General features: G+C 44.5%; 1 protein-coding gene across 1 annotated transcript in view; it reads left to right on the top strand.

The window, feature by feature from the left end:
- Window positions 1–19,255, top strand: part of LOC122939369 (collagen alpha-6(VI) chain-like) — an 86,027-nt gene that overhangs the window by 42,026 nt on the left and 24,746 nt on the right. The window contains exons 11-13 of the mRNA XM_044295435.1: window positions 4,041–4,077; window positions 4,820–4,831; window positions 8,859–9,352. Of these exons, the coding sequence (XP_044151370.1) occupies window positions 4,041–4,077; window positions 4,820–4,831; window positions 8,859–9,352 (543 nt within the window). The remainder of the gene's footprint in view (window positions 1–4,040; window positions 4,078–4,819; window positions 4,832–8,858; window positions 9,353–19,255) is intronic.

Raw genomic sequence — 19,255 nt, 5'->3', positions numbered from 1 at the left:
TCACCCCCCTGTAAGGCTCCATTCAGACGTCCGTATGATTTTTACGGATCCATGGATACATTGATCGAATCCGCAAAACACATGCGGACGTCTGAATGGAGCCTTACAGGGGGGTGATCAATGACAGGCGGGTGATCACCCATATAGATTCCCTGATCACCCCCTGTCATTGATCACCCCCCTGTAAGGCTCCATTCAGACGTCCGTATGATTTTACGGATCCATGGATACATGGATCAGATCCGCAAAACACATGCGGACGTCTGAATGGAGCCTTACAGGGGGGTGATCAATGACAGGCGGGTGATCACCCATATAGATTCCCTGATCACCCCCTGTCATTGATCACCCCCCTGTAAGGCTCCATTCAGACGTCCGTATGATTTTTACGGATCCATGGATACATGGATCGGATCCGCAAAACACATGCGGACATCTGAATGGAGCCTTACAGGGGGGTGATCAATGACAGGCGGGTGATCACCCATAAAGATTCCCTGATCACCCCCTGTCATTGATCACCCCCCTGTCATTGATCACCCCCCTCTAAGGCTCCATTCAGACGTCCGTATGATTTTTACGGATCCATGGATACATGGATCAGATCCGCAAAACACATGCGGACGTCTGAATGGAGCCTTACAGGGGGGTGATCAATGACAGGCGGGTGATCACCCATATAGATTCCCTGATCACCCCCTGTCATTGATCACCCCCCTGTAAGGCTCCATTCAGACGTCCGTATGATTTTTACGGATACATGGATACATGGATCAGATCCGCAAAACACATGCGGACGTCTGAATGGAGCCTTACAGGGTGGTGATCAATGACAGGCGGGTGATCACCCATATAGATTCCCTGATCACCCCCCTGATCCATGGATACATGGATCGGATCCGCAAAACACATGCGGACGTCTGAATGGAGCCTTACAGGGGGGTGATCATCCCATATACACTCCCTGATCACCCCCTGTCATTGATCACCCCCCTGTAAGGCTCCATTCAGACGTCCGCATGTGTTTTGCGGATCCGATCCATGTATCCATGGATCCGTAAAAATCATACGGACGTCTGAATGGAGCCTTACCAGGGGGGTGATCAATGACAGGGGGTGATCACCCATATACACTCCCTGATCACCCCCTGTCATTGATCACCCCCCTGTAAGGCTCCATTCAGACGTCCGCATGTGTTTTGCGGATCCGATCCATGTATCCATGTATCCGTAAAAATCATACGGACGTCTGAATGGAGCCTTACCAGGGGAGTGATCCATGACAGGGGGGGTGATCAGGGAGTCTATATGGGTGATCACCCCCCTGTCATTGATCACCCCCCCTGTAAGGCTCCATTCAGACATTTTTTTGGCCCAAGTTAGCGGAAATATATATTTTTTTTGTTTGTTTTTTCTTACAAAGTCTCATATTCCACTAACTTGTGTCAAAAAATAAAATCTCACATGAACTCACCATACCACTCACGGAATCCAAATGCGTAAACATTTTTAGACATTTATATTCCAAACTTCTTCTCACACTTTCGGGCCCCTAAAAAGCCAGGGCAGTATAAATACCCCACATGTGGCCCCATTTCGGAAAGAAGACACCCCAAGGTATTCCGTGAGGGGCATATTGAGTCCATGAAAGATTGAAATTTTTGTCCTAAGTTAGCGGAAAGTGAGACTTTGTGAGAAAAAAACAAAAAAAAAGTCAATTTCCGCTAACTTATGCAAAAAAAAAAAAATTCTATGAACTCGCCAGGCCCCTCATTGAATACCTCGGGGTGTCTTCTTTCCAAAGTGGGGTCACATGTGGGGTATTTATACTGCCCTGGCTTTTTAGGGGCCCGAAAGTGTGAGGAGAAGTCTGGGATCCAAATGTCTAAAAATGCCCTCCTAAAAGGAATTTGGGCACCTTTGCGCATCTAGGCTGCAAAAAAGTGTCACACATCTGGTATCGCCGTACTCAGGAGAAGTTAGGGAATGTGTTTTGGGGTGTCATTTTACATATACCCATGCTGGGTGAGAGAAATATCTTGGTCAAATGCCAACTTTGTATAAAAAAATGGGAAAAGTTGTCATTTGCCAAGATATTTCTCTCACCCAGCATGGGTATATGTAAAATGACACCCCAAAACACATTCCCCAACTTCTTCTGAGTACGGCGATACCACATGTGTGACACTTTTTTGCTGCCAAGGTGGGCAAAGGGGCCCACATTCCAAAGTGCACCTTTCGGATTTCACAGGCCATTTTTTACAGATTTTGATTGCACAGTACTTCTCACACATATGGGCCCCTAAATTGCCAGGGCAGTATAACTACGCCACAAGTGACCCCATTTTGGAAAGAAGACACCCCAAGGTATTCCGTGAGGGGCACGGCGAGTTCCTAGAATTTTTTATTTTTTGTCACAAGTTAGCGGAAAATGATGATTTTTCTTTTTTTTCCTTTTTTCCTTACAAAGTCTCATATTCCACTAACTTGCGACAAAAAATAAAAAATTCTAGGAACTCGCCATGCCCCTCACGGAATACCTTGGGGTGTCTTCTTTCCAAAATGGGGTCACTTGTGGCATAGTTATACTGCCCTGGCAATTTAGGGGCCCAAATGTGTGAGATGTACTTTGCAATCAAAATGTGTAAAAAATGGCCTGCGAAATCCGAAAGGTGCACTTTGGAATATGTGCCCCTTTGCCCACCTTGGCTGCAAAAAAGTGTCACACATCTGGTATCGCCGTACTCAGGAGAAGTTGGGTAATGTGTTTTGGGGTGTCATTTTACATATACCCATGCTGGGTGAGAAAAATATCTTGGTCAAATGCCAACTTTGTATAAAAAAATTGGAAAAGTTGTCATTTGCCAAGATATTTCTCTCACCCAGCATGGGTATATGTAAAATGACACCCCAAAACACATTCCCCAACTTCTCCTGAGTACGGAGATACCACATGTGTGACACTTTTTTGCAGCCAAGGTGGGCAAAGGGGCACATATTCCAAAGTGCACCTTTCGGATTTCGCAGGCCATTTTTTACACATTTTGATTGCAAAGTTCTTCTCACACATTTGGGCCCCTAAATTGCCAGGGCAGTATAACTACCCCACAAGTGACCCCATTTTGGAAAGAAGACACCCCAAGGTATTCTGTGAGGGGCATGGCGAGTTACTAGAATTTTTTATTTTTTGTCGCAAGTTAGTGGAATATGAGACTTTGTAAGAAAAAAATTAAATAAAATAAAAATCATCATTTTCCGCTAACTTGTGACAAAAAATAAAAAGTTCTATGAACTCACTATGCCCATCAGTGAATACCTTAGGGTGTCTACTTTCCGAAATGGGGTCATTTGTGGGGTTTTTCTACTGTATGGGCATTGTAGAACCTCAGGAATCATGACAGGTGCTCAGAAAGTCAGAGCTGCTTCAAAAAGCGGAAATTCACATTTTTGTACCATAGTTTGTAAACGCTATAACTTTTACCCAAACCATTTTTTTTTTTTTTGCCCAAACATTTTTTTTTATCAAAGACATGTAGAACTATAAATTTAGCGAAAAATGTATATATGGATGTCGTTTTTTTTGCAAAATTTTACAGCTGAAAGTGAAAAATGTCATTTTTTTGCAAAAAAATCGTTACATTTTGATTAATAACAAAAAAAGTAAAAATGTCAGCAGCAATAAAATACCACCAAATGAAAGCTCTATTAGTGAGAAGAAAAGGAGGTAAAATTCATTTGGGTGGTAAGTTGCATGACCGAGCGATAAACGGTGAAACTAGTGTAGTGCCGAAGTGTAAAAAGTGCTCTGGTCATGAAGGGGGTTTCAGCTAGCGGGGCTGAAGTGGTTAAAAAATTGCTAAAAGTTGCATCTCCATGCCAGGCAACCCCCTGGTGTACTTTTACAGACATACAGTAGAAATACACCACATTTCACATAAATTTGGCCCAACCTCACAATTCAAAGACACTTTGCACTTACAACTGACGGCAAAACCACTAAAATGATAAATTCCCACTTTCTTCTTTTATTTGCTGCACAGCCTTGTGAGCTAATTAACTACATCCGGAAGACCTGTCGTAAGTATAATCCTTTTTTTAATCACACATCTTCCACTGGAAAAGTTTCATATTATTTTCTAAAGCTAATGCTTATCATGTAGGTTTTGCCTATATGCAGAAACATATGATTATTATTTGAAATGGAGAATAGTGGGGCAGATTTACTGTTGAATGCTCCAGCAGCAAAAATCAGGTGTACATGCCTTTCACCATTTATTAACAGTTTTAGACATTTTTAGACATTTTTGTCCACCTCATCCAGCAATTTATAGTCGGAGAGTGATAGTTGACATCTATGGCAATAACTGTGTATATCAGCATCAACCATTAACAATGTGTCTGCTGAAAGATCGGTCCATCTGTGGCTGTGCCGTAGCAGTAAGCTGCACTGCCAGGTAAATAACAACGGAGACTTGGCACTTGAAAGATCACCACAGTTCCCATTTCTTTCATTCAGCTATTTGTCGGGTGCTGGGAGCTGTAACAAATATTAATGGCCTCTCCTTAGAGTCCAGGAAAAAATAAATGTTTTAATAAAATGTATCAAAAGGAAGTGATACTGAATTACATTCCTGTCATAGCATTGTACATTGGGAACCATTTCCCAGCCAAGCTGCATGGCATCGGGTGATCATCTTAATGTTATTAATATGTTATGTAATTTAGTAATAACTAATGTAGGCCTTGTAACTGTACCACAGTACCACATACTAACTGTACCATAATGTAACATTGACATTGTCTTTGTCTTCCTTTTCAGCTTGTTGTCAAGGTAAGATTTATTTTTTGTACGCTCTTCACCAAGGAAACTGTAGATATGCAGCATATACAGGTGAAACTCCAAAAATTAGAATATCGTGCAGAAGTCCATTTGTTTCAGTAATGCAAATGAAAAGGAATTGCATTAATGCAGCTTAAAATTAGAATTTTGTGAAAAGGTTCAATATTCTAGGCTCAAAGTGTCACACTCTAGTCAGCTAATTAATCCATATCCCCTGAGCAAAGGGTACCTCAAAATTGTGACTTTGGGGTTTCATAAGCTATAAGCCATAATCATTCAAATAGTGACAAATTAAGGCTTTAAATATCTCGCTTTGCATGTAATGAGTCTATCTCATATGTTAGTTTCACCTTTTAAGTTGCATTACTGAAATAAATTAACTTTGCACAATATTCTAGTTTCACCTGTACAATATATCTAAACTTTGCTGTATGTATATGTGTATATATATATATATATATATATATATATATATATATATATATATTTTTTTTATTATTATTATTATTATAACGGAATTAGCTCTGCAACAGTAGGGGACATTTATCAAGGCATTTTTTTCGTGGTCTTGATTCCTCCTGCACCACTGGAGGATGCATACAATTTATATAGAGGCGCATACCTCTCATAGATGATGTGCATCCTTCCTCTGGCAATACACCCCAGTCTAAAATCTATGGCAGCCGCCTAGCTTCCTTAGGTTTCCACTTTATTCATGGCAGAAAACTGGCGTTTAGACAGAAAAATGTGGAAGCTGCTGCGATGCCCCCTTTTTCCACCACTTCTGAAATGGTGGAAAGTTGCAGATTTTGCCACAAAAATGGTGTGTAACAAAAAGTGCAACACTAGTATGCCACTATTTTGGAGTAAATAACTTAGTAAATGTCCCCCTTAACTGTTTACATTAAGCCTCAAAATCAACTACTTTAGTGCTATCTAAATATAAGTTTCCCTGACTAAACTAGTGGCTTATGTTGTGGTCAAAATATTAATAGTTGTGATCAGCCCGCATCATAGTTAGTGTAAGGAAAAGGCAACTCCATCTTCCCTCAGCCGCAGCCAGAGAACCACACCAATGCTACCATCTTCATTCAGTTCTGAGCAACTCCTCCCTCCTCCTTGCCCAGTATCCGTCTTTTATTGACTAAAACAAAAGGTGTAAAAGGGGCTGGCCCAAGACAAGGATACAGGAAGTGATGACATATCAAAGGACAGGGAGGGGCAGCCAATGTGGCTGTGCAGACAATGGACACACCCCATACAAACACATGTATACAATAATCTACCATTACCACTGAGAGACATGATGACAATCTATAAAACACACACACATCCTAAGATAAAATTTCCACAACAGTCCCTCCTCTTTGTCATATGCTCCCCAGTGTCCCTTGACGAATCTTGATCTTCTTTGCAAAAAAAAAAACTGTCTTGTCTACGAAAAGTCCTGAATCCATAAAACAAAACAGATGATGGAAAACAGAAAGTCAATCTTGACACGTAGCTTCTTTTCTTCGGGAGGTGACTTAGGAGGTGGCGTTTCGCGTTGGTCGCCGGCTGGTTTGGAATCCTCTGCATCTGGTCCATGGTTTGGTCTTCAGGGCGTCTTGTCTGTTCGGGCTTCGGTATATCAGTCGATTAGACATCAGGAACATCTCACTCCGGCGTATAGAAGGAATGGAGACAAAAAACATAAGTATATGTCCTATTTCCTTTCGCCCGGATCCAATGGAAAACCAGTGAGCCCCAAGACTTTAAAAAGGATTCTGACTCTCACTAGTCATAGCTCCGCCCCTGCCCTGCTCCTGTCAGTATGGGCCTGACCCTTGTCAATGGTGTCTGCTAGCCTGGCATAACCATATACCTTCCTCACAACTGGAGGATCCCAAATCTACGGGTCGCCTAGCTGCCCAGACACCCATACAGGATTAACAAGCGAGGAGCAGGAGCCAGAGCTAATATTAATATTGTCTATCAACAAATGCCTCCTTGTAACAAACAAAAGTGATACTCTGCATTCTTTGACTTAGTTGAGCAGCTTCTTGCAGTGACCGGTGTGGATCCAGTTGTCTCGTCCCTCGAACTTCAGAGAGGTTGGCGTCATCAGCATCACCTGGAATGGCCCAAGATATCTCGGCTCTAGTCCCGTCCCCGGATGTTTCTTTAGCACGACCCAATCACCTGGTTGGCTAGAATGAACACTGGTTATTGAGTCTGGGTCCGGGAGCAATTCCCGAACCCGGAGGCAGCCACTCCTACCTGGCTCGCCATCTGTTGTGGTAAAAATATTAATAGTTGTAATCAGCCCGCATCATAGTTAGTGTAAGGAAAAGGCAAAAACAATCAAATCGCTTTCCATAGCAAACTGACAAAGATGGCCGACAAGCATGGTAAAGATGGCCGACAAGCATGGTAAAGATGGCCGACAAGCATGGTCACACAAAGGAAATCAAGATAGTGTCTACAATATCCAGCAATAAAAACAGTTTTTATATTTCCCTATGTTTAAACCAGAGTAAAAACCTCCACTCTATGGGTGATTTACAGGCTAACAATACAAAAACCACTCTGAACGCTGTCTCTAATGTACAGACACTAAAACCAATTGCTGCCTCTATAAAATCGCCTCTTACAAAATCACAGTAACATAAAAAGTTAAGAAGTTACAAAAAAAACACAATTCCCTGTACTGCTCATCATACAATCTCTGTACAATCAACACAATGGAAAAACACTTACCCCATTCCTTACACCACTCGATGCGGCAGACAACAACCACATAGGTTGTTTGAACAGATTTTTCTTTCCTCTGATACCAGCAGATTGGAGGACACAGATTTCAGTTCACAAAGAGCAAAACTTTCTCAAAAATGAGAGTAAAGAAAAGGATATTACCTTATGCCGGCCTTTTATGCTTTTTGAAAATTAAACTGTGTCTCCTTTTAAGTTCTGCCGATAACAGGGAAAAAAAATTATTTCCTTCCTGAGCTCGCCATCTGTTGTGGTCAAAATATTAATAGTTGTGATCAGCCCGCATCATAGTTAGTGTAAGGAAAAGGCAACTCCATCTTCCCTCAGCCGCAGCCAGAGAACCACACCAATGCTACCATCTTCATTCAGTTCTGAGCAACTCCCCCTCCTCCTTGCCCAGTATCCGTCTTTTATTGACTAAAACAAAAGGTGTAAAAGGGGCTGGCCCAAGACAAGGATACAGGAAGTGATGACATATCAAAGGACAGGGAGGGGCAGCCAATGTGGCTGTGCAGACAATGGACACACCCCATACAAACACATGTATACAATAATCTACCATTACCACTGAGAGACATGATGACAATCTATAAAACACACACACATCCTAAGATAAAATTTCCACAACACTTACTACCAACACTCCTACAAAATTACATTAATGTGTGTTACCTCAGAACAAGATTAATGTCCATTTTGAGGCTAGCAATCACAGTGACAATCTCACTAGACAGGTTCTGTCTCCTCAGATGGCGCTCTCCCTCTAGTGCACACCTTGCATCTAGATAGCCCAATAAGCATCTGGACTTGTGTTACAAAGAAAGCTTGAAATTGAATGATAGGCTCTACTACCAACCTGACCATCATTCCATAAAAATCCAGGCCCGAAAACAGGACTTACTAAAGCCTTTAGCAAACTTCTTTTTTTCTAGGAGTACTTGGCTTTCCTGGATTCCTTATATCTCGTCCAACTTTCCCTGGAGAAGATATATACTACCTGGAGGCTAGTACACATATAAAAGAAATCTTGTAGAAATATAACAATCCCTGATCACTTTTCCTGTCATCGTCTCACACTCGATAGGGACGAGGGAAACATCAGATTCATGTATGCATGAATTAAAACTTTTATTTTTCATTTGCTGACTTGGAGTGTACGCTGTATCAAGAAAATTGGAATGTTACTCTATTAGTTATGAACAAATTAAGGCAAGCCTCTGTTATGTATCATTAACTTGACACTTTTTATAACATTTTCCCTTCCTAGGACAAACCACCTGCCCTGTGTATCCAACAGAATTGGTGTTCGCACTGGACATGTCCAATGACGTGAAACCAGAAACCTACAATAAAATGATAGAAATTGTGACTTATATATTGAATAATATTACTGTCAGAGGTAATAACTGTCCTACTGGTGCAAGAGTGTCTGTGATGTCCTATAACCAATATCCCAGGTATCTGGTGAGGTTTTCAGAGTTCCAAAGCAAAGAAAAATTGCTTAATGTCATAAAGAACATACCTCTGGAAAGTTCCAGTGAAGTTCGCAGTATTGGAAAAAGCATGAAATTTGTAGCCAGGAATGTCTTCAAAAGATCTCTACAAGGAGCCACTGTAAGAAAAATTGCACTGTTCTTCAGCAATGGTCGCACTGATGACCCTGCTGCACTCAGCACAGCCATCATGGAATACAACGCTCTTGAGATCATACCTGCAGTTATATCATTTACCCCAGCACCTGCAATCAAACGATCCTTTTCAGTAAGAATTAGTTTTATCTCATATATATATATACAAGTTGATGGAATGGAATTAAACTTTATATGTGTGATCGTAATAATGTTATATGGAAGTGATTACAATATTAGAGTGAAAGGGTAGGTTTATTGAGGAAAACTGTAAAAGGAGGTTCTAGTACCCTGTTGGTTGCCTCTAGCCTGCATACAGTATGAGATATAATTGACCAACAAGTTATAGGTTCAATATGATATCCTGCAGCACATTTAGTCATAGATGTTGCAGTTGGGCCTCATGTTTCAGCTGGGCTTGTAGATCCTTCATACCTTTGCAGACCATAATATGGATACTGTTGTATTCATGTAGCCTCAGTCTTAGGCACTCCTGCACCAGATCATGAGGCTTACTTCTACTTCAGTTTATCCTCTCAAAGACATGTGCTCTCGCTATATCCGAAATAAAGCAATAATTAGGTCACATGACCAAAAAGGTCCTTTGCATCCATGCAACGTATTTTCCAACAGTATACTGCTAGTCACCACTAGGTGGCAGCATAACCTCAGTGTTGTTTGCAACATACACCTATACAGCGGAATACATTCATATCACAGTGCAGTACCGTACATTATCAATAGTAGGTTTCTCACTGCCCATGAGTGCCGCTCAGATGCAATGTCCTTCTTATCCTGCCCAAAGCAAAATTACTCCCTCAGAGGTGTGAAATACTGCTTTAGGCTGCCTGCAACATTGCCCACTATTTAACAGGTATGTCCAGGACTTGTGCACACAATGTGTTTCAGCCTCCTAGTGCATTACCTTGGCAGCACCTGGCATTTCACAGCAGTATATACGTCTGCTAAAAAGCACATAATATGGCAGATCACATGATACCATATACTACATTGTGCTGTTACAATAAATAAGTTATACATTATGGGTGTATTTTCAGTCATTTGAAATATAGTCATATAAAAGTGACCACCACAGGTCAGACAGTAACCTATCACAATGAGTTAACTGTAAAGGATATGTAATTTTCTTGTAAGAGGGGTATAGCTGTTTCCAACTCTGTTACAGTCACATCAAAACCCCACTGGCCTAAAACCGGCTTCAGACAGTCATAATGTAGCCACAATTTATCAGCCTCAAGACCCGGGGATTATGCTTGCTATACCGGGTTAAATTGCAACCACATTACAGCAGTGTGGCCAAAGTGTGGCTTTCTTTATAAGGTTCTGCTGGAGGACCCCATTGAAGGTCAATTTTATTTTATTTAGGGATGAGCGAACTCGAACTGTATAGTTCGGGTTCGTACCGAATTTTGGGGTGTCCGTGACACGGACCCGAACCCGGACATTTTCGTAAAAGTCCGGGTTCGGGTTCGGTGTTCGTCGCTTTCTTGGCGCTTTTGTGACGCTTTCTTGGCGCTTTTTGAAAGGCTGCAAAGCAGCCAATCAACAAGCGTCATACTACTTGCCCCAAGAGGCCATCACAGCCATGCCTACTATTGGCATGGCTGTGATTGGCCAGAGCACCATGTGACCCAGCCTCTATTTAAGCTGGAGTCACATAGCGCCGCCCGTCACTCTGCTCTGATTAGCGTAGGGAGAGGTTGCGGCTGCGACAGTAGGGCGAGATTAGGCAGATTAACTCCTCCAAAGGACTTGATTAACTGATCGATCTGCAGCTGTGGATCATTGAGCTGCTGATCCTCAATTGCTCACTGTTTTTAGGCTGCCCAGACCGTTTGTCAGTCACATTTTTCTGGGGTGATCGGCGGCCATTTTGTGTCTTGTGGTGCGCCAGCACAAGCTGCGACCAAGTGCATTTAACCCTCAATGGTGTGGTTGTTTTTTGGCTAAAGCCTACATCAGGGTGAAGCTGTCACACCAAGTGCATTTAACCAGCAATAGTCTGTTCATTTTTTGGCCATATACAAAATCAGGGGCAAGCTGCGCCTGTCACCAAGTGCATTTAACCCTCAATGGTGTGGTTGTTTTTTGGCTAAAGCCTACATCAGGGTGAAGCTGTCACACCAAGTGCATTTAACCAGCAATAGTCTGTTCATTTTTTGGCCATATACAAAATCAGGGGCAAGCTGCGCCTGTCACCAAGTGCATTTAACCCTCAATGGTGTGGTTGTTTTTTGGCTAAAGCCTACATCAGGGTGAAGCTGTCACACCAAGTGCATTTAACCAGCAATAGTCTGTTCATTTTTTGGCCATATACAAAATCAGGGGCAAGCTGCGCCTGTCACCAAGTGCATTTAACCCTCAATGGTGTGGTTGTTTTTTGGCTAAAGCCTACATCAGGGTGAAGCTGTCACACCAAGTGCATTTAACCAGCAATAGTCTGTTCATTTTTTGGCCATATACAAAATCAGGGGCAAGCTGCGCCTGTCACCAAGTGCATTTAACCCTCAATGGTGTGGTTGTTTTCTGGCTAAAGCCTACATCAGGGTGAAGCTGTCACACCAAGTGCATTTAACCAGCAATAGTCTGTTTATTTTTTGGCCATATACTACATCAGGGGCAAGCTGCGCCCGTCACCAAGTGCATTTAACCCTCAGTAGTGTGGTTGGTCAAGCTGTGACACCAAGTGCATTTAACCAGCAATAGTCTGTTCATTTTTTGGCCATATACTACATCAGGGGCAAGCTGCGCCCGTCACCAAGTGCATTTAACCAGCAATAGTGTGGTTATTTTTTGGCCATATCCCAGTCTAATTCTGTCACTAAATCCATACCGGTCACCCAGCGCCTAAATACTAGGCCTCAAATTTATATCCCGCTAAATCTCTCGTTACCGCTGTCCTGTTGTAGCTGGGAAAGTTATTTAGTGTCCGTCAAAGCACATTTTTTGTTCTGGGTTGAAGTACAATTCCCAATTTAGCAATTTCATAATTTAGTGGTTTCTGCTATATCAGAGCTATTTGAAATCTATCCCTAAAAGGGTATATAATATTCAAGGTGCACATTGGGTCATTCAGAATAACTTCACACACACCCGCTACTGTGTATTTTCAAGTCTAATTCTGTCACTAAACCCATACCTGTCACCCAGCGCCTAAATACTAGGCCTCAAATTTATATCCTGCTAAATCTCTCGTTACCGCTGTCCTGTTGTAGCTGGGAAAGTTATTTAGTGTCCGTCAAAGCACATTTTTTGTTCTGGGTTGAAGTACAATTCCCAATTTAGCAATTTCATAATTTAGTGGTTTCTGCTATATCAGAGCTATTTGAAATCTATCCCTAAAAGGGTATATAATATTCAAGGTGCACATTGGGTCATTCAGAATAACTTCACACACACCCGCTACTGTGTATTTTCAAGTCTAATTCTGTCACTAAACCCATACCTGTCACCCAGCGCCTAAATACTAGGCCTCAAATTTATATCCTGCTAAATCTCTCGTTACCGCTGTCCTGTTGTAGCTGGGAAAGTTATTTAGTGTCCGTCAAAGCACATTTTTTGTTCTGGGTTGAAATACAATTCCCAATTTAGCAATTTCATAATTTAGTGGTTTCTGCTATATCAGAGCTATTTGAAATCTATCCCTAAAAGGGTAGATCATATTGAAGGTGCACATAGGGTCATTCAGAATAACTTCACACACACCCGCTACTGTGTATTTCCAAGTCTAATTCTGTCACTAAACCCATACCTGTCACCCAGCGCCTAAATACTAGGCCTCAAATTTATATCCCGCTAAATCTCTCGTTACCGCTGTCCTGTTGTAGCTGGGAAAGTTATTTAGTGTCCGTCAAAGCACATTTTTTGTTCTGGGTTGAAGTACAATTCCCAATTTAGCAATTTCATAATTTAGTGGTTTCTGCTATATCAGAGCTATTTGAAATCTATCCCTAAAAGGGTATATAATATTCAAGGTGCACATTGGGTCATTCAGAATAACTTCACACACACCCGCTACTGTGTATTTCCAAGTCTAATTCTGTCACTAAACCCATACCTGTCACCCAGCGCCTAAATACTAGGCCTCAAATTTATATCCTGCTAAATCTCTCGTTACCGCTGTACTGTTGTTGCTTGGAAAGATATTTAGTGTCCGTCAAAGCACATTTTTTGTTCTGGGTTGAAGTACAATTCCCAATTTAGCAATTTCATAATTTAGTGGTTTCTGCTATATCAGAGCTATTTGAAATCTATCCCTAAAAGGGTATATAATATTCAAGGTGCACATTGGGTCATTCAGAATAACTTCACACACACCCGCTACTGTGTATTTCCAAGTCTAATTCTGGCACTAAACCCATACCTGTCACCCAGCGCCTAAATACTAGGCCTCAAATTTATATCCCGCTAAATCTGTCCCTAGTGCTGTAGCTGGGCGAGTTATTTAGTGTCCGTTCAAGCACATTTCTTGTTCTGGGTTGAAATACAATTCCCAATTTAGCAATTTCATAATTTAGTGGTTTCTGCTATATCAGAGCTATTTGAAATCTATCCCTAAAAGGGTATATAATATTCAAGGTGCACATTGGGTCATTCAGAATAACTTCACACACACCCGCTACTGTGTATTTCCAAGTCTAATTCTGTCACTAAACCCATACCTGTCACCCAGCGCCTAAATACTAGGCCTCAAATTTATATCCTGCTAAATCTCTCGTTACCGCTGTACTGTTGTTGCTTGGAAAGATATTTAGTGTCCGTCAAAGCACATTTTTTGTTCTGGGTTGAAGTACAATTCCCAATTTAGCAATTTCATAATTTAGTGGTTTCTGCTATATCAGAGCTATTTGAAATCTATCCCTAAAAGGGTATATAATATTCAAGGTGCACATTGGGTCATTCAGAATAACTTCACACACACCCGCTACTGTGTATTTTCAAGTCTAATTCTGTCACTAAACCCATACCTGTCACCCAGCGCCTAAATACTAGGCCTCAAATTTATATCCTGCTAAATCTCTCGTTACCGCTGTACTGTTGTTGCTGGGCAAGATATTTAGTGTCCGTCAAAGCACATTTTTTGTTCTGGGTTGAAATACAATTCCCAATTTAGCAATTTCATAATTTAGTGGTTCCTGCTATATCAGAGCTATTTGAAATCTATCCCAAAAAGGGTATATAATATTCAAGGTGCACATAGGGTCATTCAGAATAACTTCACACACACGCTTCTGTGCATTTCCAAGTCTAATTCTGTCACTAAATCCATACCGGTCACCCAGCGCCTAAATACTAGGCCTCAAATTTATATCCCGCTGAATTTGAATACAATACATTGGGCCAAATAATATATTTGTTGTTGTGGTGAACCATAACAATGAGAAAAACATCTAGTAAGGGACGCGGACGTGGACATGGTCGTGGTGGTGTTAGTGGACCCTCTGGTGCTGGGAGAGGACGTGGCCGTTCTGCCACATCCACACGTCCTAGTGTACCAACTACCTCAGGTCCCAGTAGCCGCCAGAATTTACAACGATATATGGTGGGGCCCAATGCCGTTCTAAGGATGGTAAGGCCTGAGCAGGTACAGGCATTAGTCAATTGGGTGGCCGACAGTGGATCCAGCACGTTCACATTATCTCCCACCCAGTCTTCTGCAGAAAGCGCACAGATGGCGCCTGAAAACCAACCCCATCAGTCTGTCACATCACCCCCATGCATACCAGGGAAACTGTCTCAGCCTCAAGTTATGCAGCAGTCTCTTATGCTGTTTGAAGACTCCGCTGGCAGGGTTTCCCAAGGGCATCCACCTAGCCCTTCCCCAGCGGTGAAAGACATAGAATGCACTGACGCACAACCACTTATGTTTCCTGATGATGAGGACATGGGAATACCACCTCAGCATGTCTCTGATGATGACGAAACACAGGTGCCAACTGCTGCGTCTTTCTGCAGTGTGCAGACTGAACAGGAGGTCAGGGATCAAGACTGGGTGGAAGACGATGCAGGGGACGATGAGGTCCTAGACCCCACATGGAATGAAGGTCGTGCCACTGACTTTCACAATTCGGAGGAAGAGGCAGTGGTGAGACCGAGCCAACAGCGTAGCAAAAGAGGGAGCAGTGGGCAAAAGCAGAACACCCGCCGCCAAGAGACTCCGCCTGCTACTGACCGCCGCCATCTGGGACCGAGCACCCCAAAGGCAGCTTCAAGGAGTTCCCTGGCATGGCACTTCTTCAAACAATGTGCTGACGACAAGACCCGAGTGGTTTGCACGCTGTGCCATCAGAGCCTGAAGCGAGGCATTAACGTTCTGAACCTGAGCACAACCTGCATGACCAGGCACCTGCATGCAAAGCATGAACTGCAGTGGAGTAAACACCTTAAAACCAAGGAAGTCACTCAGGCTCCCCCTGCTACCTCTTCTGCTGCTGCCGCCTCGGCCTATTCTGCTGCTGCCGCCTCGGCCTCTTCCTCCGCCTCTGGAGGAACGTTGGCACCTGCCGCCCAGCAAACAGGGGATGTACCACCAACACCACCACCACCACCTCCGTCACCAAGCGTCTCAACCATGTCACACGCCAGCGTTCAGCTCTCCATCTCACAAACATTTGATAGAAAGCGTAAATTCCCACCTAGCCACCCTCGATCCCTGGCCCTGAATGCCAGCATTTCTAAACTACTGGCCTATGAAATGCTGTCATTTAGGCTGGTGGACACAGACAGCTTCAAACAGCTCATGTCGCTTGCTGTCCCACAGTATGTTGTTCCCAGCCGGCACTACTTCTCCAAGAGAGCCGTGCCTTCCCTGCACAACCAAGTATCCGATAAAATCAAGTGTGCACTGCGCAACGCCATCTGTAGCAAGGTCCACCTAACCACAGATACGTGGACCAGTAAGCACGGCCAGGGACGCTATATCTCCCTAACTGCACACTGGGTAAATGTAGTGGCAGCTGGGCCCCAGGCGGAGAGCTGTTTGGCGCACGTCCTTCCGCCGCCAAGGATCGCAGGGCAACATTCTTTGCCTCCTGTTGCCACCTCCTCCTTCTCGGCTTCCTCCTCCTCTTCTTCCACCTGCTCATCCAGTCAGCCACACACCTTCACCACCAACTTCAGCACAGCCCGGGGTAAACGTCAGCAGGCCATTCTGAAACTCATATGTTTGGGGGACAGGCCCCACACCGCACAGGAGTTGTGGCGGGGTATTGAACAACAGACCGACGAGTGGTTGCTGCCGGTGAGCCTCAAGCCCGGCCTGGTGGTGTGTGATAATGGGCGAAATCTCGTTGCAGCTCTGGGACTAGCCAATTTGACGCACATCCCTTGCTTGGCGCATGTGCTGAATTTGGTGGTGCAGAAGTTCATTCACAACTACCCCGACATGTCAGAGCTGCTGCATAAAGTGCGGGCCGTCTGTTCGCGCTTCCGGCGTTCACATCCTGCCGCTGCTCGCCTGTCTGCGCTACAGCGTAACTTCGGCCTTCCCGCTCACCGCCTCATATGCGACGTGCCCACCAGGTGGAACTCCACCTTGCACATGCTGGACAGACTGTGCGAGCAGCAGCAGGCCATAGTGGAGTTTCAGCTGCAGCACGCACGGGTCAGTCGCACTACAGAACAGCACCACTTCACCACCAATGACTGGGCCTCCATGCGAGACCTGTGTGCCCTGTTGCGCTGTTTCGAGTACTCCACCAACATGGCCAGTGGCGATGACACCGTTATCAGCGTTACAATACCACTTCTATGTCTCCTTGAGAAAACACTTAGGGCGATGATGGAAGAGGAGGTGGCCCAGGAGGAGGAGGAGGAGGAAGAGGGGTCATTTTTAGCACTTTCAGGCCAGTCTCTTCGAAGTGACTCAGAGGGAGGTTTTTGGCAACAGCAGAGGCCAGGTACAAATGTGGCCAGCCAGGGCCCACTACTGGAGGACGAGGAGGACGAGGATGAGGAGGAGGTGGAGGAGGATGAGGATGAAGCATGGTCACAGCGGGGTGGCACCCAACGCAGCTCGGGTCCATCACTGGTGCGTGGCTGGGGGGAAAGGCAGGACGATGACGATACGCCTCCCACAGAGGACAGCTTGTCCTTACCCCTGGGCAGCCTGGCACACATGAGCGACTACATGCTGCAGTGCCTGCGCAACGACAGCAGAGTTGCCCACATTTTAACCTGTGCGGACTACTGGGTTGCCACCCTGCTGGATCCACGCTACAAAGACAATGTGCCCACCTTACTTCCTGCACTGGAGCGTGATAGGAAGATGCGCGAGTACAAGCGCACGTTGGTAGACGCGCTACTGAGAGCATTCCCAAATGTCACAGGGGAACAAGTGGAAGCCCAAGGCCAAGGCAGAGGAGGAGCAAGAGGTCGCCAAGGCAGCTGTGTCACGGCCAGCTCCTCTGAGGGCAGGGTTAGCATGGCAGAGATGTGGAAAACTTTTGTCAACACGCCACAGCTAACTGCACCACCACCTGATACGCAACGTGTTAGCAGGAGGCAACATTTCACTAACATGGTGGAACAGTACGTGTGCACACCCCTCCACGTACTGACTGATGGTTCGGCCCCATTCAACTTCTGGGTCTCTAAATTGTCCACGTGGCCAGAGCTAGCCTTTTATGCCTTGGAGGTGCTGGCCTGCCCGGCAGCCAGCGTTTTGTCTGAACGTGTATTCAGCACGGCAGGGGGCGTCATTACAGACAAACGCAGCCGCCTGTCTACAGCCAATGTGGACAAGCTGACGTTCATAAAAATGAACCAGGCATGGATCCCACAGGACCTGTCCGTCCCTTGTCCAGATTAGACATTAACTACCTCCCCATAACCATATATTATTGGACTCCAGGGCACTTCCTCATTCAATCCTATTTTTATTTTCATTTTACCATTATATTGCAAGGCTACCCAAAGTTGAATGAACCTCTCCTCTGCCTGTGTGCTAGGCCTAAATATATGCCAATGGATTGTTGCAGTGGTGGCTGACGTGAAGCCTCATTCTCTGCTATGACATGCAGACTGATTCTCTGGTGACATGAAGCCAGATTGTCTGTTACGGGACCTCTCTCCTCTGCCTGGGTGCTGGGCCTGAATTTATGACAATGGACTGTTGCAGTGGTGGCTGACGTGAAGCCTGATTCTCTGCTATGACATGCAGACTGATTCTCTGCTGACATGAAGCCAGATCCTCTGTTGCGGGACCTCTCTCCTCTGCCTGGGTGCTGGGCCTAAATTTATGAAAATGGACTGTTGCAGTGGTGGGTGACGTGAAGCCTCATTCTCTGCTATGACATGCAGACTGATTCTCTGCTGACATGAAGCCAGATTGTCTGTTACGGGACCTCTCTCCTCTGCCTGGGTGCTGGGCCTAAATATCTGACAATGGACTGTTGCATTGGTGGCTGACGTGAAGCCTGATTCTCTGCTATGATATGAAGACTGATTCTCTGCTGACATGAAGCCAGATTGTCTGTTACGGGACCTCTCTCCTCTGCCTGTGTGCTAGGCCTAAATATATGCCAATGGATTGTTGCAGTGGTGGCTGACGTGAAGCCTGATTCTCTGCTATGACATGCAGACTAATTCTCTGCTGACATGAAGCCAGATTGTCTGTTACGGGACCTCTCTCCTCTGCCTGGGTGCTGGGCCTAAATTTATGACAATGGACTGTTGCAGTGGTGGCTGACGTGAAGCCTGATTCTCTGCTATGACATGCAGACTGATTCTCTGCTGACATGAAGCCAGATCCTCTGTTACGGGACCTCTCTCCTCTGCCTGGGTGCTGGGCCTAAATTTATGAAAATGGACTGTTGCAGTGGTGGGTGACGTGAAGCCTCATTCTCTGCTATGACATGCAGACTGATTCTCTGCTGACATGAAGCCAGATTGTCTGTTACGGGACCTCTCTCCTCTGCCTGGGTGCTGGGCCTGAATTTATGACAATGGACTGTTGCAGTGGTGGCTGACGTGAAGCCTGATTCTCTGCTATGACATGCAGACTAATTCTCTGCTG

The sequence above is a fragment of the Bufo gargarizans genome, chromosome 5, assembly GCF_014858855.1.
Source record: "Bufo gargarizans isolate SCDJY-AF-19 chromosome 5, ASM1485885v1, whole genome shotgun sequence".
In the NCBI taxonomy this organism is placed as follows: domain Eukaryota; kingdom Metazoa; phylum Chordata; class Amphibia; order Anura; family Bufonidae; genus Bufo; species Bufo gargarizans.
The sequence above is the reverse complement of the archived record's forward strand: the minus strand, read 5'-3'. Positions and strand labels throughout refer to the sequence as shown.